This window comes from Eubalaena glacialis, chromosome 1 (assembly GCF_028564815.1).
Source record: "Eubalaena glacialis isolate mEubGla1 chromosome 1, mEubGla1.1.hap2.+ XY, whole genome shotgun sequence".
NCBI classification, from domain to species: domain Eukaryota; kingdom Metazoa; phylum Chordata; class Mammalia; order Artiodactyla; family Balaenidae; genus Eubalaena; species Eubalaena glacialis.
In genome coordinates this window covers 115,854,192-115,879,655 of record NC_083716.1, presented here as the reverse complement: position 1 = coordinate 115,879,655, position 25,464 = coordinate 115,854,192, and the positions used below count along the sequence as shown (strand labels likewise).

The following is a 25,464-nucleotide window of genomic DNA, read 5'->3' as shown; positions in this document are numbered from 1 at the left end:
CCTAGGATGTCAGTCAGAAAAACCATCTCCCTCATAGATAAATGCGATATGAAACTTTCATCTTTCCTTGGGCTCTGCTCCTGGAAGCTCTAAAATTCTATGAGTAACATGTATGTTATTAACAATTGCAGTTTGCATTTCAACACATCAGTAACATTGAAAAGCACCAAATTCAAATTTTCCACTGCTGTCCTTTGGCTCATGGACAAATATCTTCAAGGGTCAAAAACAATGTAAGAACTCTTTCTATCTAGAGCTTCCATGGACAATGAAGTGTGGGTTTAACTTACTTTAATATCTTAGTTAGTGGTCCCACCTCCCCAAATGTCTGTAATCTGTATCTCTCATTTGGGAGAGAGCTTTCTTTTAATTTATTAATCATCAGCTAGAGACTTATCTGAATGGCTGAGTGCAGTGAAACTTGCACAGAGTGCAATATAGAACAAGAGGTCTGGCCTTGGGGAGAAGACTGAATCTGAAGCTTGGCTCAACCACTGGTGGGTTAAGACCCTGGCAAGTTCCTCATTTTTATCTGGGCCTCAGTTTTCTTGTCTGTAAAACAGGAATAATCATTGCTATTTATCAAGATCGTTCTGATAACCAAATAATTGTGTGTTTGTGTGTAAGGGCATGTATGTATTATATATTTGGATGCACACTGCTTAGGGCACAGTCATTACCTAATATTTAGATGTTATATGGAAGCACAATTACAGAAGGGGAATCTGAAAATGGTAAAAAGAATTTCCTTGAAATTCAGAAAAACAGATGAAAAACAGAAAGAAGAATTCTTAAATATACCATTTTCTTTGTCTTCTTTATCTAGAGAGCTCTTTGCTAAGCTGCAGTATCATATTTTTTATCACAGTGTGCGATAATTTTGGAGTCATATTCTCACGTGCTTTTACATGATATAGCGAGTGTTTATCAATTAAATTAAAATGCAGATTCTCTTATCTGTTACTGCTGATGCCAATACTTTCTCGGATAAATATGGCAGTTGGGTGTTTTTCTTTTCACGTAAGGTGTTTCCTCTTACTTAGTATATTCTTTTTGCTTTTATTAAAGTATTTGGGTTATGTAAACTAAGACAGTATTATCTCCATTGTTACCTCTGCTGTTTCTAGGATGAAGGGAATACATATTTAAAGAGAGTTACGTATTGTTATTTTTAATAGAATGACTGAGTTTCAGTCAGTTATCATCTATTGACCCCAGCTATCTCCTCAACTTTATTCTATATCTGTGAATTCCACAAGGGCAGGGCTTTGGAAGTATTCAAAATAATGTACATAGAGTTCAGTATAATTGCTTTTTGTATTAATTCTTTTTATCCTAATTTGAGAGATGAGGAAATTAAGGATGAGTAACTTTTTTTTTATCTTGTACTGTTTTCTTTATTGCTTTAGACAGTAAGCAAAGGTTTATTCTAGAATGATGACTTAAAATATAAGAGGGTCTTTGATTTTATTAAATATGCCCTTAATACATTTACCTTTTTTTTCATTTAACAAAGATGCACATTCTTCTTTAATTAAGGTTCAGTAACTTGTGCACGGTTACTTGCATATTCCCTTGCCTTTACCACTTCAGTGCCAGCTCATTTACAACTTCCAGCACCTGAATTATTTTACTGAGGGCTTTTTCTAGCCACTGAAGCATGCTTTGCTTGTTTTTGTGACAAGCCTGAAATATAAAGGACTTAATGCCTGGAGCTAGTGTATAAATACCCCAGTTTCTTACCATTTATTGGGTTAAGTTCTTTTTGGGTATGTACTCCCTAGTGACTCCTAGAATTTTCCCAGTAGGATTAAGTTTTAGTTGCCCTCAGTGCTGGTTGGTTTGATTAAAAAAAAAAAAAAACTTTTTACTAGTTTCCCTCCCATCCTTATCTTTGCCACCACCCTTTATTTATAAGGTGAAGTGTTTTCTTCACCTTGTAAATAAAGTACTTGCACCCTGATGCCTGCCTTAGAGCCTCCTTTGGGGAGAATTCAAACAATAACATTCACTCCTTCATTCATTAATTGGCTGACCTGGTGTGCAAAGCCAGATTTGTCTGACTCCAGAAATTGGATATATTCCACTATGCCACACAGCCTTTAATAAAAGGCATATAAAGCATAAACCCATTTCACAGACCCTGAAATCTTACAGACAGAGAAATTAGTACATGAAGAGTGAAGGAGTAATGAAATGGCTGAATCGAAGTAAAACATTAGCTTCTACTCTAAATAGAAGACTTAGTTCTGGGGTGGTGAGTGCTGGTGAGAGACACGAATTGGATGTTTCCTCCCAATGTCTCCTTCCACAGGCAGGTAGATGGACTCTTAGAGGATACTATACCTATAAGCTGAACATTGTTGAGTATTTACTATGTGCTTGGCTATCAGTTAAGACATTTACTTTCATTATTACATTTAATCCTCACAACAAACACATGAGGTAGAACCTTACATGTCTATTACTGTGTGTCACACGACCCCATCACTTCATAGTTTAACCCAACACCTGTTTTGCAAATATCTCAGAACTTTGTGGGTCAGGACTTGGACAGAGCTTGCCTGGTTGGTTCTTCAGCTCCTTGTGGAGTTGACTAGACTCTCTTGGTGAGATATGGTTAGTAGCTGGGCCAGTCTGGAGGACAAGACACACACATGCTTGCTGCCGTGGCAGGGACATCTGGAAGGCTGGGCTCAGCTGGGTCACTCTGTTTCTCCCTTTAGTCTCAAGGTCCCTCTGCATGGTCTCTCAGGGCTGTAGGGTTTCTTACACAGTAGCTTGGGGCTCCAAGCCCCCAAGGCAGAAGGTGCCAGACCTATTGAAGGCTAGTCCTGGGACTGTCAGAGTATCATTTGCAATGTGTTCCATTGAGCAAAGCAGTCATGAGTCAACTCATACTCTGAGGGAGGGGAAATAGACCCCATCTCTCAACAGAAGGCATGTCAAAGATGATCTTTAATCTTCCACCTTCAGGCACCACATCCATTCCCATTTTATAGATGAGGAAACAGTCCAAAAGATATCATGTGTCTTTCCTAAAGATAGAATGTTAAAAAGTAGACGAGTTTAATGTTGAACCCAGGGATCCGATCCGTTGGTGATGAAATCTACTTCTAGACGGGAAGTTGCATAACAGTTTAATTGGAGGAAAGTATAGAGAAGAAAGTTTGTCAGAAGGGAATTGAGTCAGAGCCTGTTAACAGCCTACCTAATATCCAATATTCATTCTCCTCTTCTTTATTGAACACAGTGATGTTTTTCATTAAATTTTTGTTCCTGTTTAGAGGGAGCAAAGTTCCTAGTTAAAACCAGGACATCCCTGGCCTACTTCTTAAGAATGGCCATGCAGCTTGGTCCTGGAAAATGGTCTGCAAGAAGAAGTCAGTAGAGTTTTCAAAAAGGCTGACTTAGCAGATGTGTACCTTTTTGCTCTTTGCCCCCGCTACTTCCCCCTGCTGGGACATAAGCATAGTAGCTGGAGTTCATTGAGTCATCTTATGAGGAAGAAAACAAAAGCTATAGCCTATGAAGAGGAAAGTGTAAATCTAAAAAAATTTTCTGGGCCCCTGATGTTATCTGGAGCCAAAATACCAACCTTAGACAGATTAACATCAGACTTCTCATTAAGTGGGAATAAAAAATAAAATAAACTATTACTTGATTTGAGCTACTGTTCTCTCTTTTTTTTAAATTGTCTGTTACATGCAGTCAAATGCAAATTATAACTAACAGGAATAATGTGTGATTTTATACTCTCTGAATCAGATGGAGAAAGAGAGAAGAAAATGCTACCCTTTTAGCCAAATGCAGAAGCTCACTGATGCAGAGCAATTGTATAAATGGCTGAGGACTGATGAGTGGGGGTTGGGATGATACCTCATGGGTTTCTTGCCCTCCAGAGGAGACAGAGGATGAATATGTCTGCTCACATATGGGTCATTGAAGCCAATTTGATCTTCATCATCCAGGAGGCCACCTCCTTGTGTGTCAAGGAAAACAATGCAAGAGATAAAACAAGGGAGCATAAGGTTAAGTATGAAGCAAGAGCTATAGATGAGGGTTCTACAGGCAGTGGAGGAAAGAAGTGTCTAGACTGGCATGGTTGGGGGCTGCCTTAGGGACTGGTGGGTCGTGCACCATAATTGTGGCACACCCGCTCTGAAAGCTAAGCAGGCTCAGCCTTTACGCAGACAACATCACCGATGCTTCGTGCACAATCCATCCTCATTTAGTATTTACTGAATTACATTTGCAGTGTGATTGGAAGCCAACTACAAAACACACTAGTTCCAAAATACCTCTTGTAATGAAATCCCAGAAATATACTTTTCCTTTTCATGAAGTCTTACAGATTCATCTTAAAACACAAATATGCTATCCTGAAGAACAGCAAGTAAGCAATCATCAGCCATGATGACCACATGAGGTTACCAGCCAGTTAACACCCTCTTTCATCAGGAAGGGAGTTTGGCTCTCTGGGGTGAGCACACTTCACTGAAGTAGGTTAATAAATTCACAGGAAAACGATTTACCAAGTTTAAAACAAACACTCAAAATAGAATTTAAAAGTTCAATCACTGAACACATTTTTTTTCAATAACCATTTTTTAAATTGAAGTATAGTTAATTGACAATGTTGTGTTAGCTTCAGGTGTACAGCAAAAAATATTGATATATATATGTATGTATATATATATCCTTTTTCAGATTCTTTTCCATTATAGGTAATTATAGGATATTTAATATAGTTCCCTGTGCTATACAGTAGGTCCTTGTTGTTTATCTATTTTATACATAGTTGCGTGTATCTGTTAATCCCAAACTCTTAATTTATCCCTTGCCTCCTTTCCCTTTTGGTAACCATAAGTTTGTTTTCTATGTCTGTGAGTCTATTTCTGTTTTGTAAATAAGTTCATTTGTATCATTTTTTTAGATTCCACATATAAGTGATATCATATGATAATGTCAATCACTGAACACATTTATTCAACAAAATATATTGTGTCACTACATTTACCACACCTGGCCTCTTTGTGTGCCATCAGGCTTTAACATTTACTGTGACACCTTGGACAAGTTACTTCACTTTTCTAAACCTTAATTTCATTCACCTGTGGCATGGAGCGCACCATAGTTTCTACTTTGCCAGGTTATTGTGATGTGATCATCACAACCCAACTGCTCATCTAACTTGAACAGGGCAAAGCCGGGGCATAATTGATGTTCTAGGAGTGTTGGCAAGTACAAGAAGAAGCGGGTGTAGTGTCCTGCAGTCTGGGAATGAGTTTACACTGGGTAGGTTCAAATCCCAGCTCTATCACTTGCTGGGTGTTCCTTTGTATTATTTAACCTCAATTGTTTCAATTTTCTTCTCTTTAAAATGGGCACAATAATGCAGATGATGATTAAGTGTTATAAGGCACTTAAAGCAGCCTTTGACACTTAGTAAGCAATCCTGTCCTGATGGATATTTTGGAGGTGGTCCTTACCTTACCCAATTCTGCAGAACAGTAAGTGACCACACGAACTGAAACTGCGAAAAGACATCTTAATCATTCATGAGAAAAACATGATTAGCTCTATGACCTTTAAAAAATTTTTGCCAAAGCATTAACTCTCTTAAGGTATAAATCAACTAAACTTCCATACAAAATTCTAAAATAAAAATAAATAAATAAAAACTCTCTTAGGGAAATGAAGAAAAATTAGTATTTACTTAGTACTCTGTAATCTAAAATATTAGAAACATTGAGAATTAGACTATCTTATTTGTTTGCAAAAACTCTTTCAAGAATAGTTTGAACAGTGCTTGCCGTCATCTAGCTGTATGACTAAATATGGAGGGTGCATCTTTATTATGTCTTGGTCAACTGTCATGCTGCTTTCTAAGTGTGGATCAGCTTCCACCATTTCATCTTTTGGGTTTTCAATGTCATGAAACATGTTGGAGAGTTCTTTTACTGTGAAGTTTTTTGCTGACATCACTTCCTCTGGGACATTGCCATTCTGTTTGTCATGAACCACCTCATTTATATCGATTCCTATCACCTTCGCTAATTTCCTGTGACTGCAGACCTAGAGTCTTTCTGTGTCAGTGTCAGCATTTCCATAGCCAGCTATTTCTTCTATAAATCTATTTACATTTGAATTTCACTTCCAGTGCTCTCACTTTCTGTTTCTTTGCTGCAAAATCATCTTTGTTGACCAATTCCCTCTTTGGGTTATCTATTTTTCTGTAAAATGTCATATGGGTTTATTACTGAGATACAAAGAAGCTACACAACTATACACTTTGCTGTCTGTGTGTTCATTAAATCAGCAATGGCACAGTGGCCAATCTACCACAGACTTTGAAAGAAATGATGTGATTTGTTACTAATCATGATGCACATCTGCTATTTACCTGTTAATTTGTGGACTGAAGAGCTAGCAACAGAGTTTGTACTTTATGCACTATTACTTATGCTTATATCACAGTCACTGAAACTTGAATCATGTTGTTGGGGGACTGGTGTTATTTAAATCATGGTAACTGAAATTCATGCATATTGGACCTGCACAAAGTGGAGACGATTTACAATGACCAATTTTATTAAATAGAAATATATAAACAAGAAAATTATCATTGTTTTATAGCCACTAAAATATTAATTTATGGGCATGTTTTAAATGTAGAAGGTAGAACTGCTTTAGCATTCTCAAAGAGTGTTCCTATGTTTATTATTTTCCTGTTGGTGCTTTAGCAAACTATCATAAAATCAGTGGCTTAAAGCAAGGTAAATTTATCGTACGGTTCTTGAAGTTAGAAGTCTTAAGTGAAATTTATGAGGCTAAAATTAAGGTGCTAGCAGAGCTGTGTTCCTTCTGGAGGCTTCAAGGGAGAAACTGTTTCCTTTCCATTTGCTACTTACGGTGGTTACTTGCATTCTTTGGCTTGTAACCCCTTCCTCAAATTACTAGCTCCTCTTGGTTCTGTCATCGTATCTCCTACTTCTGACTGCCTCCCTTTATATGGACCCTTATGATCACATTAAGTTTACCCAGATAACCCAGGATAATCTTTGTATCTCCAGACCCTTAACTTACTCATATTATCAACGTCTCTTTTGCCAAGTAATGTAACATATTCAGAGGTTCTGGGGATTCGGACGTGGACATCTTTGGAGGGTGGGGCTTATTCTCTGCCACACCATGTGTCTTGTAAACCAAACCTCAAGGCATATACAATGATCAGTTTTACCCATAAGGAATCTGAGACTTAGAGAGATGAAGGGGCTGCTTTATGATCATTGTGTTAGAAATATTTGAATGAGTTATTTTTATTTAATATAATAATTACCAGTTATATATTGGATAATAATCTAGACACACAAAGACAAATATGCCATCTCTCCCTCCCCCAGGCCTGGGAGCAGCACAGAAGGTTTGTTTCCCAGAAAGATCAGCTGCCAGGACCAAGGACCAGTCATTGCTATGCACATTGATCAATATTGCCCATGGCTGGTCTCCATTCGGTCCCTATAGAATAGCTCGTTTTTCCTTATACAGAGCAGCCAAATTTAGGACACTCAACCTAGACGTGAGGATTTTTGCAGAGGTTAATATATGACTGATCAAAAATAACTATTTTTTAAACTGAATGTGTGTATGGTGGGAGGGATGGATACACACACTCATACATTCAGTTTAAAAGGAAGTTATTTTTGAATACCTTTCTTTCTTCCTTCCTTCCTTTCCTTCCCTTCCTCCCTCCCTCCCTCTCTCTCTCTTTTCTATCTTTTTCTTTCCTTCCTTCTTGCTTTTTCTTTTTTTCTTTCTTTTCTTTCTTTCTTTCCTTCTTCCTTCCTTCCTTCCCCTCTCCCTCCTCTCCTCCCTCCCTCCTTCCCTTCCTTCCAGAGATTGCCTTATATGGATGCAACTGACAGTGTTGATTGCCTACCCAACATCCATTTTGACTTATTTTTCCCTTCCTAACAGAATTCCAATTCTATTTAAACATTCATGCTCCTCTATGAATTCATGTGCTCATGGGAAGGTTGTCTTCATCTGCAATCCCTGAGGATTCCTCCTGATTGGTTTAAGCCAGTGATTCTCAAAGTTTGGTCCTGTGGTCATTGGGAGGGTGGACTCCTGAGACCTTTTCAGGGAATCCATGAGGTCAAAACTATCTTCATTTTAATAATAGATATTAATGAACTTTGTCACTCATGTTCTCTCATGCGTGTAGAATGGAGTTTTTCAGAGGCTGCAAGATGTGTGATGATATCACCACTTAGATGGCTAATGGAATGTGTACTGTGGCTTCTTTTAAAATGTTCTCAGTTTTCATTTCTAACACAATGGATATTGATAGATCCAAAACAGATATAGATATCCAAAATCTCTTCAAGATTTTTAAGAGTGAAAATGGATCTGGAAACTAAAAACAAGTCTTGAAAACTGCTGATCTAAGCAAATGCTTGTGGTCCCTCTCCATTGCCAGTGATTGGAGTAGCATAAACCTGGGACACAATCTAGCCAATTAGAAGAAGCCTTCAGGGTAGCTGTGTGTATGTGGTTCTGAGAAAGGATTCTCCATTCTTAAAAAAAAACCACAGAATTGAGGCAGCTTTTGTTTATGTATTTATGTATTGCTTCTGGACATTGTTGTGTCTGGATGTGATGCCTGGAACTGCATGACCACCGTGTTCCAGCCTGAGGATGAGACAGCCACAGAGGAGAAGCCCTGAAATCCCATGCTCAGAGCTCTTCTTGCCTCTACACTCCTTGTTATTTGAGATAACTCATCCCTGTAATGTTTAAGTCTCTGCAAGTTGGATTTTCTGTTACTTGCAGGAAAAAGCCTCCTCACAAAATATGCATTATGCCTAACTCTGTAAACAATAAAAGAAATAACATCAGATCACTGGAGGTGCTCAGTATGGCTTTTACTCTTTTTGGTACTTCTTTTAACTTCACAGCTAGTAATTCCATAACAGAATAGAATATGTTTCTATAGGTTATTTTTGGACTCTGTTAAAAGACTCTCTGTTAGGACATGCAGGGCTCTAGTTTTGCTCATTTCCTTTAACAGAGTAAACAACATAAATCAAGACACGTGAGTTGTCTAGTTCTGGGCCCACATCAAATAAATAATCAGCACCCTAGGATGAATTCTTTTTGTATTTTTAAATACCAAAGGAATGAGTTTGTACGTCAACTTGAGCATCCCAGTCTTAAAGTCAGAAAAGTGACTTTTCTGTGGAAAATAAGCAGAATTGGCATTGGCAGTATGATATCTAGAATTTTAAATTTGGATATATTGCTAAGGTTTTCCTGATCCAGTAGTCACTGTCATATATCTATAGAGCTGCTTTTATGTAATGCATGTAACTAAGGAACCCAATTTAAAAATGAAAAATATAGTTGAGCCCATGAGCTATTCACTGGAGATAATGAATTCTCAAATGGTAGAATTTTGTTAACCGAATCAACTTGGTTATTTTTGTATGTTTCTTGTAATATTAGTGTCTGTCTATCTATCTATCTATCTATCTATCTATCTATCTATCTACCCATCTATCCATCTGTCTGTCTGTCTATCTATGTGTATGTATATATTTCTACTTAAAGAAGAGTAATGGAAGACCTACTATGTGCCAGATCCTGTGCAATTGAGACCCATTTAATTATCCAAAAAAATGTATTTATCAACGTCTATGCCCAAAATACTATGTTAGTAAATTGGCAGTTAGTGGTAAGCAAATAAGGAAAACTTCATCATAATATGGATTTTCTGGAGTGGGGCTTTCATCCTGAGACCTGAAGATAAGGAGCCTGTCATGCAGTATTTGGCAGGCATCTCCTTGGCAGTGTGATGAGCAAAACTACAGGCTCTGATCCTTTAAGCCTATGGGGCCATTACAAACAGAATAGACACTGTGATATATAGCAACCAAATTTACAGGGTCACTCAGGTTCCATAGAAACTGTTTATTTAGCTTTAGGTAACAAAATACTTAGAATAATGAAGAGAATATTCAATGAGTACCATTGGCAGAGCTGCAGGAAATATTAATGAAGTTCTCATCAGGATTGGGCTTCATCAAAGAGAATTCCACATAATGTGTTGTGAGTGTGAATGTAAAAGTAAAGAAACTAAATGCTTGTAAACGGCCAGAATAAAGTTTTAAATATATCTAAATATCCCTGATAAGGCCGCATTACTGTTGATATTAGGAAACATTTATTTTTTATTTATTAATTCCTTTTACGGTTTACAAAATGCTCTGTGTGTTAGGCACTGTGTCCTAGTTGGTGGGATTGGAAATTAGAAAGGGACAGGTTTCTTGAAAGCAAGAATCTGCCAATCTTGTTGAAGGACAGACTTGTAAACATACGGTGAAGTAAAAGAAGTGTCTTAGAAGTAAGCAAATGCCTTGGGAACATGGAGAAAGTACTTTCCTAACTCCACCTGGCCCCTGCATATCTTTTCAACATCGTCTTTTGCCTTATTTTAAGGTAGAGTTAACTTGATTATTTAGTGTTTGAAATGTGATGGACTTTCTTAGTCTAGGCTTTGTACAGACTTTGCTTTGTGTCTGGAACACTCTCTGCCCACCCTCTCATGCATGATTGATTGATCACCTAATACATTGTTCTCCAAACCATCTTTCCTAAATTAATGTTTCTCAAAGTGGGGTTCCTGAACCATCCGTATCATAAGTGTCTAGGAATGTGCTTTAAAAATGCAAATTCTTGGATACCTCCACACCAGACCTACTGAATGAGTAGAGATTCAAAGATATGCATTTTCATACATTTCCCTGGAAAATTAATTTGCATACTAAATTTGATCCCCACTGTCCTAGATTGTGTCAGGGGTCTCTTCTGTGATACCAGAGCTACAATGATGTCTTCCTCCCATAAGACTTATTGCCTGAAATCATTGCTGGTCTGTTAAATATGTCTGCTAGCTGTCAATTGTAAGTCCACTGTCTCACACAGAGTGTGATTCTCATAGGTGACCAATAAATAGATGTAGGTCTAACAGAGAAGGAGCGGATGTTATCCAGGTAGTTAAGGGACAGAAGGGCCTTCCAGGCAGAGAGAACATGTGCACCTACTAAGAGAAGAGTGAGAAGTTCGGTTCTATGTAGTACAGATGGGGCTGGGTGGGTGGGTGGGTGTTAGCTAGTGAAGGGCTCTAAGTCATGCTATGGAGGTGAGGTTTCTTTTTGCCTTATCAACAATCAATACCTACAGAAAGCTATTAAATATGGCATAACAGAGAAAAGAAGGACAGAATACAAGAGACTTAGGTATCAGACCTGGATTGGCCACGGACTGGGTAATTTGCTTTAAACAATTACTTGACCTTGTGTCTTAATTTTCCTAACTGGTAATTGGGTATAATTATCTCACACTTTCTTATTTTACAAGGATGAATATTTACATAGGCTGTACAAATGTGCATACCATGAAAAGCATAAAAACATTAAGTAAATGCCAAGTATTTTTTTTAATACAGTGTGACATTCCTCTTTCAGGATTAGAAGCTTTATTTGAGAGATGTGAATATTCCCGATAGTTAAATTTTCACTGTTTCTCTGTTACCGAAAGACACAAAGTACTCTTGAGGGAAATACCCTTTACTTGTATATATCGCTTATACCTTCCATTAATATCAAGTTCTTTATTTATGTTTTGTGATGGTACATTTTACTCTCTCGTAAGCTCAGGTTGTGTGGGTCTGCATGGCTTGTATTTTGACACTTCATGTTTCAAATGTCATCAATGGCTTTTAACATACAGCAAATGTCATATTACATCTTACAGCAATGTCTGTTCTTAGCAAATTGCTGATCTTTTCTTTTTCTTTTTTTAATATCCAGAAAAAAACCAAAAACCTGCCTGGATTGGCTCTATCACTCTCTTAGTGTCAAACAATTGTGACTGTGTAAAATGTTGCACATTCTGGGGCTAACATTGGTTCTGTGTTATTTTCCTTGGCATCACAAAATCCACTAGTTTTAACAGAGGGGCATAACTTTGCTTTGAAGAAATGAGTGTTTGCAAATTAATGTAAATAGTCAAGTTTTCAGATGCTTAAAGGAGTTGTCTATACTAACTTAACCAACTGAGTCATTCAAAGTTTTAGTACTACATATATTCAGTTATGAGTCAGTATGAAGTGGAAGTTTAGTCTTTACGACAAGCACATAAGCATTTACATCTTAGTTTTCTCATATAAATGCAGTATTACTTGGGTATGTTGAGGGCCCTTGAATCTAGGCAAAGGCTTTTGGAACTCTTTGGAAGAGTAGTAGGAAGAATAATGATGATGATGATGATGATGATGATGATGATAATAATAAATGCATGTATGGGCACTGAGCTAGGAATCATGCTTTTTATATTTATTTCCACTACAATTCATGTTGTCAGTACTATTTATCACTACTTTACAGTGGACAAATCTCAGCAATGAGAAAATATAAGTCATATGTTCAAGGGCATAATTCATCAGCTTAGGTCTACCTACCTCCAATCCATGCTATTTCAGCACACCATGCTGCTTCTAAGTCAGTATTTGAGGGCAGAGAGATAGACTCTAATGAGAATCAGAAGTGATATTTCAGTGATATTTAAAGTGTGTTGGGAGGTAGAAACTATGTCAATTTCAAATAAGAAATTTTCTTTGTAAGATATTTGTAGTTTCTCAAGGAGATGGTATATATTATATAAGGAGAAACTTTGCAGTTCTTCCTGATTGGATGGGACTCTTATATGTTAGCAGAAAACCTTGGGAAGAATGAGAAAAGAACAGTGGCATTTTCCAGTGGTAGGGCCTTTATTTGCATTCTCATTCAACCACTTCTGAGTAGCCACATTCACTGTTAAGTTTGTCTTCCATATTTATTCTGTAGCTCAGCCCATACAATAGTTCCCTTGCCTAGTTCCTTATAAATTGAATGCAATTATAACCTAAAAATTGAATAAAATGACTTAGAAAATGCATTATTTTTAATATAATCAAGAGTTCAGAATGACTTGTGCTTTCCTTAGTTTTTGCAACCTATTTCTTCTTAGCTAATTTATGTAAAAGTATCTTACAAAAATACCTAGGATATTTTTGGAAAGTTTTTAGGGAGGCAGCATAGCTTACATAAAGAGTTTGGCATTTCAAGTCATAAAGACTTTGCTTTAAATCTCAACTTTGCCACATGAGCTCCTGTATATATTTTAACATTAAGAGTGTCAGCTTCTTCACTTGTATATTTTGGATGATAATAGCATATACATGGAAGGGAAATAGAAATAATATTTTAAAAACAATTATTGTAAACATAGAATGACGGTGGATAAAAAAACAAGACACATATACATGTTGCCTACAAGAGACTGACTTCAGATCTAAAGACACACATAGAAAGTGAGGTGATGGACAAAAGATATTCCATGCAAATGGAAATGAAAGAAAGTTAGGGTAGCATACTGAAATCAGATAAAATAGACTTTAAAATAAATGCTGTTACAAGACACAAAGAAGGACAGTACCTAATGTAAAGGGATCAATCTAACGAAAAAGTTACAACAATCATAAATATATATGCACCCAACATAGGAGCACTGAAATAAAGCAAATATTAACAAGCATAAGGGGAGAAATTGACAGTTATACAATAATAGAGGACTTTAATACCCCATTACATAAATGAACAGATCATCCAGACAGAAAATCAATACAGAAACACTGGTCTTAAGTGACATATTAGACCAGATAGATGAATAGATATATACAGAGCAGTTAATCCAAAACCAGCAGAGTACATATTCTTTTCAAGGGCACATGGAAAATTCTCCAGGATAGATCACATGTTAGGCCACAAAATAAGCTTCAATAAACTTAAGAATACGTAAATCATATCAAGCATCTTTTCAGACCACAATTGTATGAGACTAAAAGTCAAGAAAAAAATGCAAAAAGACACAAACATGTGGAGTCTAAACAGCATGCTAATAAACAACCAATGGATCACTGAAGAAATCAGAGAGGAAATTTAAAAAATACATGGAGGCAAATAAAAATGGAAATACAATGATCCTAATTCTATGGGATGCAGCAAAAGCAGGTCTAGAAGGAAATTTTATATCAATACAAGCCTACTTCAGGAAATAAGAAAAATCTCAAACAATCTAACTTTACACTAAAAGAGCTAGAAAAAGAAGAACAAACAAAACCCAAAGGTATTAGAAGGAAAGAAATGAAGATCAGAGCAGAAATAAATGAAACTGAGCCAAAAAAAAAGAAAATATCAATGAAACTAAGAGCTGGTTCTTTGCAAAGCTGAACAAAATTGATAAAACTTTAGCCAGACTCATCAAGAAGAAAAGAGAGAGAGGGCCCAAATAAATGAAATCAGAAGTGAAAGAGGAGAAGTTATAACTAACACCACAGAAATACAAAGGATCCTAAGAGACAACTACAAAAATCATATGTCAGTAAAATGAACAACCTAGAAGAAATGAATAAATTCCTAGAAACCTACAATCTCCTAAGACTGAAATCAAGAATATTAAATATGAACAGACCAATTAACAGTAATGGAATTGAATCCTTTTAAAATTTTTAAAAATAATTAAAAAAAATTCTCCCAATGAACAAAAGTCCAGGACCAGATGGCTTCAAAGGTGAATTCTACCAAATATTTAAAGAAGAGTTAACACCTGTCCTTCTCAAATTATACCAAAAAATTGAAGAAGAAGGAATGCATCTGGATTCATACTATGAGGTGAGTATCACACTGATATCAAAACCAGAAAAGACCTGCACACACAAAAGAAAGAAAGAAAGAAAGAAAAAAAGAAAGAAAGAAAGAAAGAAACAAAGAAAGAAACAAAGAAACAAAGAAACAAAGAAAGAGAGAAAAGGAAGGAAGGAAGGAAGGAAAAGAAAGGAAAAGGAAAAATGAAAATTACAAGCCAAACTTGTAAATTCTGAACATAGATGCAAAAAAATCCTCTGTATATGCACTATATTCATGGATTAGAAAAATGAATATTATTAAAACCATACCACCCAAGGCAATCTTCAGTTCAATCCCTATCAAAATTCCAGTGGCATTTTTAACAGAACTAAAACAAATAATTCTAAAATTTGTATGGAAACACACACACACACACGCACACAACCTTGAATAGCCAAAGCAGCCTTGAGAAAGAAGAAAAAAAACTGGAGGTATCACACTCCTTAATTTCAAACTATACTACAAAACTATAATAATCAAAACATTATGGTGCCGACACACACACACACACACATACACACACAGACACACACACACACACACACACATACACATAGATCAATGGAACAGAATAGCAAACCCAGAAATAAACCCACACTTATATGGTCAATTAATCCACATCAAAGTAGGCAAGAATATACAATGGGAAAAATCTTTTCAATAAATAGTGCTGGAAAAAACTAGACAGCTATATGCAAAAGAATCAAACTGGATTAATTTCTCATATCATATACAGAAACAAACTAAAAATGGATTAAAGACTTCAATGAAGACCTGAAACCATAAAACTCCTAGAAGAAAACAAAGGAAGTACACTCTTTGACATCAGTCTTAGCAATATTTTTTTGTATCTGTCTCAGGCAAGTGAAACAATAGCAGAAATAATTAAATGGGACTACATCAAACTAAAAAGATTTTGCACAGCAAAGGAAACTATCAACAAAATGAAAAGGCAGCTTGGTTAATGGGAGAAGATATTTGCAATTGATGTATCCAACATGGGATTAATATCCAAAATATACATGGAACACAATTTCAAAATATTAAAAATATGAGTAGAGGACATGAATAGACTTTTTTTTTCAAAGAAGACATACAGGTGGCCAACAGAAACATGAGAAGATGCTCAACATCACGAATCGTCAGGGAAATGCAAAGCTAAACCACAATCACATACCATCTCACACTTGTCAGAATGGCTGTTATCAAAAAGAACAACAAATAACAAGTGTTGGTGAGGATGTAGAGAAAAGGGAATTCTGGTGCGTTTTTTGTGGGATTGTAAGTTGGTTCAACCACTATGGAAAACTGTATGGAGATTCCTCAGAAAGTTAAAAATGGAACTATTATATGATCTAACATTTTCATATCTGGGTATTTACCCAAAGAAAACAGAAACACTAATTTGAAAAGATCTATACACTCCAATGTCATTGCAGCATTATCTATAATAACCAGGATATGGAAACAACTTATGTGCCCATGCCCATGGATAGATGAATGGATAAATTCATAATTTGCTACAACATGGATGAGTCTAGAGGGTATTACGCTAAGTGAAATGTCATACAAAGACAAATATCATATGATCTCACTTATTATGTGGATTCTAAAAAACTAAACAAAACAAACAAACAAACCAAACAATGAAAACAGTCATACAGAGAAAAAACTGGTGGTTTCCAGAGGGGTTGGGGGGGGCAGGTGGAGGGTGGACAAAATAGGTGAATGGGTTTAAGAGATGCAAACCACCAGTTATAAAATAAATAAGCCATGGTGATATAATATACAGCATAAGAAATATGGTCAATGATATTGTAATAACTTTGTATGGGGACAGATGGTTACTAGATTTATCATTGTGATCATTTCATAATGTATGCAAATGTCAAATCACTCTATAGTGCACCTGAAAGTAACATAATACTGCACATCAATCACATTTCAATAATTTAAAAAATATTGCATTATTTTATAGTAGGTACCCAATAGGTGTTGAATATTGAACAAATGCATTTTTAGCAAACAACTGTTTCTTACCACATATTAGGTAACAAATTTATAAGAAGTAAATATAATCTGGAACCATCTTAACATTTTTTTTTTCCTCTCCATATGTGTAAGAATCTGAGAAATCATTATGCCAGGCCTCATACTGAGAGCATTTTCTGCTACCAAGGACTCTTGCTTTCTTCATTTCTTTTCAGAACCCTCTCAAGGTTTGCATGCTTTTTATACATCTAGAATAAATTAACTTTCCTAGAGATAAGACTTGATACAAAACATTTCTTCCTTTAAAGAGAGGTGGTCATTTTCTGGCATTTCCCCCGATTTCTCCATGTGCCGATTCTTTTACCTGGAACTTGGATTCATAGTGGTCAGAATAGCGATATCCTTCAAAGACCTTGGCACCAATACAGGCTTCTTTTTAACTGAATTCTAGGAATAAGATCTGGCAGTTTTGACTTGGACCCTTAAGGCATAGCTGCAGTGACATGTCACTTTCCACTGCTTTGAAATCCCACAAGGCAAAATCTTCATACAAGTTTATGCTTCCCTTCTCTTGTCTTCTTTCTGTAAATACCTCTGATCTCTAACTCTATCCCTTGAAAACTACCAGTCAGTAGCTAATGTGCATTCTGAATTACACTAGGGTACATTGAGTTATGGTGGCACTCGACAAATAGCACTTAGTCTTAATTAAAGCTTTTTGGTGTGGAAGACTTTTGCATAACAGTGTTTGAGCAGTCTCTTATGCTCATAATCTCAGTCTTTGTAAGCGTAGAATGAGAAATAGGCATACGTGATGCTTTCATGAGTACGTAACAAATATGTACCACCACTGTAGAATATTTACAGGAATATTTGGAAGACCGCAGTTTCCTCCCCACCCCTGCCCCATGTTCTTACACACTTGAAGAGTGTCAATTCACATCTCTATTAGATTTTTATTATCATTAACTGGAAAGTTCTCACAGAATCTCAAGAAGAATGGAGTGGTAGGAAGAATAATGACCCACAAAAATAGCCAAATCCTAATCCTCAGAACCAGTGAATATGTTAAGCTAACTGGCAAAGAAGAATTAATGTTGCTAATCAGCTGTCCTTAAAATAGGGAGATTATCCTTGATTATCTGGCTGAGCCCAGTACAATCACGAGGGTCCTTAAAAGTGGAAGAAGGGGCAAAAGAAGAGAATTAGTATTAAATGTGACTTTGGAAGAAAGATACACAGAAATGCAACATTGCTGGCTTTGAAGATACAGGAAGGGGGCTATAAGCCAAGGAATGTGGGTGGTTTTGGGGAGTTAGAAAAGACAAAGAGATGGGTTATTCCCTGGAGGCTCTAGAAAAAAATGCAGATTGACAGCAGCTAGATTTTAGCCCAGTGAGACCGGTATCAGACTTCTGCAGAGATGTAAGACAAAACATTTGTGTTGTTTTATGCTGTTTAAGTTTGTGCTAACTTGTTACAATAGCCACATAAAATTAATACATGATTTCTTTTCTTTTCCTGTAAGAAGAGAGGGATGATAAATTAGCAAGGTTTACATGGGCGTTGAAGGGGGAGACAATAATGAGGACAAAACTAGAAAAAGCACTGTTAAGGGATGTTAATTTCTCATTTTGATCCATATGTCCATTATATGTCTTCCTCAAATGTGGCCAACAATGTGCTTTGTTGGTGATCCCTGGCGGCACTCTTTGATCATTTACGATGGAAATAAATTATAATTTACCTGATAGAGAGGAAAGTCCTTATCCTCTTCCAGAAAATAAACAGATTATCATAATAAAATATCTATCTGAACAATCTAGGTCTGTTGAAACTATTATGCCTTAAAGGGAAAAAAAAAAAGGTTCATCTCGTATTGTAGTTTTTTGTAATTGCATCACGGCAATTTGTCCAAATGATCCTTGTTAAAATAAAGAAATGGGCTACTGAACAATCTTACCACAAATCTTGAAGACAATGAGACATTTGATCTTGTCGTGAATCATAAATGATTGCCTCGTTATCTTTTATAAAGACTCAAAGATACTTTGGGAGATTGATTTCTGTCATAGAAACTCCATGCTCACCGATCAGTACCATGGACAGAACTAAGCATGTGAAAATCTTGACTGGAAGGTCAGTGTATATAAGCTGCTTAAAACACCAAACATGATAAGCTGAGAGGACCACTTTGAATTCTAATCACTCTGTCTTCCTCGTTTCATTTTTTTCTTGCTATCATTTTGAGTGAAATGTTGTAATGAGCATTGTAGTATGCTTGAATTAATCACCAGAATCCATAAATAAATGGTGATGGAGATAATGATCTAAATTCTATAAAACATCTAGAGTGTAGAAGAGATTTACTAAGTATTCGTTACAGTTCATAAAATACATGAATGAAAATTTAGAAGTTTGAAACATTATCGCAAAGCAAGATAGCCCTAGCAATTTTCTATGATATGTGGTTGATATACTGACACTGGTAGTGGGGGTAGAGTTTGGAAAGAGGAGATGAAGAGAGATGGAGGACAATTTCCTTTATTCAAAAAATAAAGAGGTAACTTCTGTAATTTCAGACATTACTTAAAGTAGATATGGAGCATAGTTTAAAAAAACTGATTGTGTTTCATGTTGCAGAGAACCTTGGATTGGATTCTGAAGTTGCTAAAGCAAACACCCTGGGTTTTGTTGGCTGTCTGGCTTCAGTCCAATACAACCATATAGCACCACTGAAGGCAGCCCTGCGCCATGCCACCACCGCACCTGTAACCATCCAAGGGATCTTGACAGAATCCAGCTGTGGCTCGATGATGGATTCGGATGTGAATGCAGTGACCACGGTGCATTCTTCATCAGGTGTGCAAGAAAATACTCAAGGGAACTTCTCGCACCAGTGCTACTTTGATGTCTTCAAGAAGCTTCCAGGCTAAAGGCTAATATTACCCAATTCCTTACCTTGTATGATTACAGGTGGTTAAGAGTTATGACTGATTTCTTAGTGATATTTAATATGTTTAGATAATCCTAATTTTAATAAGATGAGTAGTTAGAAATAGATATATGTGTATATATTTAACTGTATGTACATTAACCTATATATTATTTAAAAAAAGAGCATCAAGCTTGAAGGCACATTGATCTAGGTTGAAATCCTTGCTCTGACACTTATTAGTCTGGTGACATTGAGTTACATACATTTTTGAATAACAATCTGAAAATGTATATATATATATATATTCACTACTGTTTAAGTGGTTGCTGCTCTGAGGATTAAAGAGTTTAGGGGTCAGGAAGGCAAGCTGGTTGTTGATCTATCAATAATACAATTCATGTGATTAAAAGTGACCTTCCTTGATAAAAGGAAAGTCCCACAGGACTACCATCCATATACCTTCTCTTATTTTGCCACTTCCTGAAATACCTTTTCTTTTCTTAGTCACTGTCATCCTGGGTGTCTTGGAGTGTTCTTAGGATTTATTTTAATCAGGTGTGGTCATCAATTGCCGAATAAGTTATGAATTACAAGCAAAGGGCACAGAGTTTTGCTGCTGCCTGCTCATCACCAATCTTGGTGTTTTCTTGGCAATGCTCAGGTATGTATCCTAGAAAGAACCTGAATACGACACTTGGCTAACCTTGATGGGAGTTCTGAATCTTCCATGAATGAACTACCCAACTTTGGGCAGGTTACTTAATGGCTTTGATATAATTTCCTTATCTGTGAGATTGGGAAAAATTATAATCATGTTGTAGTCATTTCCTGAGGATTAAATGATACAGCAATACTAATGATAGGTGCTATAGGTCCTGACAATTTTATGTGCACTATATGCATACCTATAGGATCATTAACCCCCTTTAATACATTTGCAGATTGCTATTTAAAAAGGTATGTAGCTCAATGTCACCAGACCAATAAGTGTCAGAGCTAGGATTCGAAACCAGGTCTATGTGCCTTCAAACTTGATGCTCTTTGTTTTTTTATACCGTATATGCTAATGTACATATAGTAAAATGTGTGAGGGTTTCTTGGGGGTGCTAATTCACCAGCACTTTTGCCCTTTCCTGCCAATGGAGTCAGAAATCTCTTGTAATTAAAGAAACCTCTGAAGCAGAGGCAGGTGTGCTTGAGGGAAGAAGTCGTTGCCAAGCATAGGAACTGTCCAGCAAAGAATAAAGAGACTTCAAGGGTAGGCTGAGAGGTAAGCTGTGGGCCAAGGCAGATACGAGCAGAGTACCACCATCATGTCTTTTAACCTCTTATCTTACAACTTACATAGAAACGAACAGGGTCATGAAACTACGGGGTGTAAGCAGTATACTTCAAATGCTTTTTTGGGTGTGATCGGGTTCCTTCCAAAATGCCAACTATTTGAGAGCACCTGGTCTAATATGCAGGTGTGTCATCACAACGCCATATTGCAGACCTCCTTCTAGGACTTTGAGTGTCTTTTACACCTTTCAGATCTTCTTGGGAAGACAGATGAGCGGGGACCACTCACCAACGCAGTGCAAAGTGACTCGGCTCTCATCGGAGGTAAACCATTCTTTGTGGCTGAAAGCAGAAAAGACATCAGTGGTTCTGTGCTCTGGAGGAACTTACCTGAATCCTTCCTCAGTGTGGCTATCCAGCACCCAGAACCCTGCATGATCTAAGGACGTGAGGTTTTTCATGAATAGTCGCACATGCTGGGATGATCAAAGGCACCCTCCCCTCCAAGCCCGGCAGCTCCATGAGGGGATCCCTCCCTGAACCACCAGGCAGCTGAGCGCATAGTCAAGAGCTGGATAATTTACTTCGAGACAGGCACGGTGCATCCTGTTTATCTCATCCACTTGTCATTTTTCCTAAAGCACAAAGCAAACTAATAAAACTACATATGGGAAAAAGCCACGTTGGGGCAGACAGATGGGCAAAGCAGTAGTACTGTTGGCTTTTCTCCACCGAGTGGATCTAATGAGCACGGTGAAGCCCACAGGACTGTAGTTTCCGATCTAGCAGCACATATGGTTACAGAGGCAGCTCTTGTCCGCTCTGCTGTGAGCTCCGCTCTCCCTCCCGCCCCCATTGCTTTTCCATTTTCTCACAGCCTTTTGGCCTCACTGCTCTGTATTCTGCCTCAACTTGGCTGTTGCCTCCAGGAGCTTGATTTTTCCATCTGGGCCTTGCAGCACAGAATGAATCCCAAACTTGTTTAGTGTAAGATGCCTGTGAGAGACAGAATTCATTTCCATCTGAGAACCATGGTCCTCACAGGTGGCCCCATCTCTGCTTTCTGGCAGGCTAGATGGACTAATTCATACCAGATGGAGTTCTGCTCTTAAAAATCAACAGTAACCATTTATTTAACGGCTATGGAAAGAACCCCCACTATGGGTCAGGACCAGCGCTAAGTACAAGAATACAAGGATGAAAGACACGGATGCTGCCCTGCAAGATCTCACAGCTTGGCGGGGGCAAGGGGGGGTGGGATGGGTAAACAGGTAACAATAGAACCAGTGAGTAGTGTTTTAGGCTGGAAGGACAAATGGCAAGGGGAGCACAGAAGTGCATTGTTACAATAAGGTTGTGAGGAAACACACACACACACACACACACACACCCTTTCCTTAAGGAAGGTCTTCAAATGTCTGACCTGAATATCTGCTTCAGGGTAAAGAGTCCAAGTTGATTTTTGTTTGGCGACAAGAAATATAGGAAACCATTTGGTGCCTGTTTCTCTTCCTATAATTTCTCATTTGACAAATGGAGAAAAGACTTTTGTGACTGCTGACTTTTTCCCACCCATGTACAGGCTTCTATGATCCTGTTTAAGGCAGGAAATTCATCCCAACACCTGAGAAAAATTCCTGGAGGTTCACAGCCTCCCACCCTGAAAAGAGTAAAAACTGGTTCTGTATTTCATCTCTAAATGCTGCAGCCCATTCCTGGGTATCACTCACTATATCCAGTTTATTTCTAGATTTGTTAACTTACCTGGTTTTACTCTGCCTTGTAAACTTTGCTGACTTTGCTATTCCCTTCTCAAGAGCCTTTCTGGCAAAGGTAAGGACAAGACCTTAGGGTCAGTGAGGACAGCTTGCCAAGTAGGTCCCGTAAAATCACATACAATCAAAGTAGGATAGTATCTGACACAACAGGGTAGAAGTTTGCCATTGCAGTTGACTCTGGAGGACAGAGGGGTACCATCTTCAAACGAGCCTATGCCTTGCAGCGTGCACAGCAGGGTAGAATGCCCTGAATATTTAGTAAGCATTTCATTATTAATAAAACATTTTTAGCAAAGCAAAAATATACCATAAACAAGTTTACATCCATAGAGCATGTATTGGGAAGTGAGATATCTGCATATTCTTTTCTAGGATGCTAAAGTAGTTCTAAGATACTTATTTGCAAGGTGACAAAGAAATGTGCTAATTAAAAATGATTCAGACACATTCTTTAAAGCAGGTCTTGAAGGAATTTACTAAGAGATCCTTTGCTAGTCTGATTCCATATCTATTTGATGGCTTTCTTACTCCATTAAATAAAACTTCCTCTTATTGAAACTGGCTTGCGCACTCACTAGCCTGAAAGAGGTATTTTTGTAACTGAAGCCTGAACGCATTTCAGCCTGTGTTTATTTCTGGACATGCGGCAGAGTTTGTTGTTTGTTTGTTTCTTTCTTTCTCCTAAGTGCCTTTCTTGTCTACATTGAATTCTCTCTCTTGATCGGATGATCTGTGATAATTTCCCTCTCTCTCGTCCCTCTTTCTCAACAGGAGTAATAGCAGTGGTGATATTCATCATCTTCTCAATCATCGCCATCATGAGCCGCTTCCTTTACCAGCATAAGCAGTCACATCGTACCAACCAGACGAAGGAGAAGGAATATCCGGAAAATTTGGACAGTTCCTTTAGAAATGACATTGATTTGCAAAACACAGTGAGCGAGTGTAAGCGGGAATATTTCATCTGAAAAACTGCAGGGCCACCTCATACTCTTCCTTTGTTGTTCATTTTTGGTTTCTCGTTCTCCTCTTTCTCCTATCTTTCATTTTGGTCATTCTCTTTCTCTGTTTTCCTTTTATTTTTGGAACATACCTGCATTCATCACAGCATCTATCCCCTCGAACCAGCCCAGAATACCAGGCAGCTCTGGCCACTGCCTTCCTCTGTGACAAACTTATCATGGTGAAAACGATCATTCAAGAGACTGATTACTTTAGACAAGGAAGAGACACATGTGTGCACATGTCCATATTCAGTTCCGTATTTCCACTTTCTAAGATGCAGCCTTCAGTTCTGCAACCATTCAGTCTTGCAGGCTTACCTTGAACCTGAGCTCTGTGACTTCGGCATGAAACGGTCATCCTCAACACCCTCCCCCATTTCAAGTCCACTCTGACCAGGGAACTCAGGGTACCAAAAGAAGATGCTAGGGCCTGGTTTGTGTCAGTGGCACTTTAAAAGGAGCAAGAGAGGTTTGTTGTGTGTTAATTTTTCCCCCATTACCCTAACTCATCATCATTGTTCGCTCTGACTCATCCCCTGAGTATTTTCAAATATAGGATTCCTGATAGTCGTGAGCAATTGCTTTGTTCCTTTCTTACCACTCTCTCCCGGGGCTGACACTTTAGAACAGCACACAATAGCATAAACCTAGGGGAAGCATGGAAAATAGTCGCTTGAAACTAGGAGGTAAAAAGAAAGCTGCTAGGAAGTAGATGTTCTATAACTTAAAAAATGCCTCTTCCAATTTTGTGAGAAATGCTAGCTAGGTTATTCCTGGGATTATTATACTGATATATATATATATATCATTGCTGCAGCAAAAAGCAATTCAAATAAAAGTCTAAATTAGCACTTGGTTCCATGAAAGAGCTTAAACCATCTTAACTCAGCTTTAAAGAGAAACAAAAACAAAAAGCAAAGCAAGACAAACAAACAAAAAACTGCATGAAAGCAAAGAAATACCAAACAGAATTCTTTCCTTCCCTCCCCTCACTAAAGATCTGGTGAAGAAAGTAAACACAGGTTTCACATTTTAGAGTAGACATAATAATCCATGTCTGTCCACTGAGCCATTTCTCTAGGAGGTTTAGGATGAACTGATGTGTGAGGCATTCTGACTAGCTCCAGGGAGACCCTAGTGCTTAATTTGAGAGGAGCCCTTAAGTCCTACAGCACATCACATTTTCAGATCCGCTTCATCCTATGTATATAAAGGCCCCCTCCCCACACTTCTTTCTGCAGGCATAAACTCCCAGATGAGGCAGTGACACATTTCAGGGTATTTACCCCTTTTGATACCAAAACATCCATGAAACACAGTCATTCCTTCAAGAAGTTATCTTGGGCACATGCACGAGGTGGTGGTATGAATCCTGGTGATTTTGCTGTAGTGATATTCCTCACTCTTTGCCTCTGGTCAAGCTTCAGGAAAAAGATAAGGGGGAAAGGATATAAATGCTCCAGTAGGCTGGGAATGCGAATAGAATGGTCGACAGACGTGGAAATTACTTGCTGATTGTCTTTACAAGACAGACTCAATTTGCATCCCATCTTGCTCTCCGTGTGTCTGTCACTTCTGACTATTTAACACTTTCCTGCATGATAAGGCTCACAAGGAGGAACTCCTCAGCTTCACCCCATTTCAGGTCTATTCCAGGCTTTTCTTTCAGTGTCAGAGCA

General features: G+C 37.6%; 1 protein-coding gene across 1 annotated transcript in view; it reads left to right on the top strand.

Moving 5' to 3' along the window:
• CNTNAP5 (contactin associated protein family member 5) overlaps positions 1-23,749 on the top strand; it is an 877,159-nt gene extending 853,410 nt beyond the window's left edge. Inside the window, exons 22-24 of the mRNA XM_061199178.1 lie at positions 19,428-19,646; positions 21,256-21,327; positions 23,553-23,749. Of these exons, the coding sequence (XP_061055161.1) occupies positions 19,428-19,646; positions 21,256-21,327; positions 23,553-23,749 (488 nt within the window). The remainder of the gene's footprint in view (positions 1-19,427; positions 19,647-21,255; positions 21,328-23,552) is intronic.
• The last annotated feature ends 1,715 nt before the right edge of the window (positions 23,750-25,464 follow it).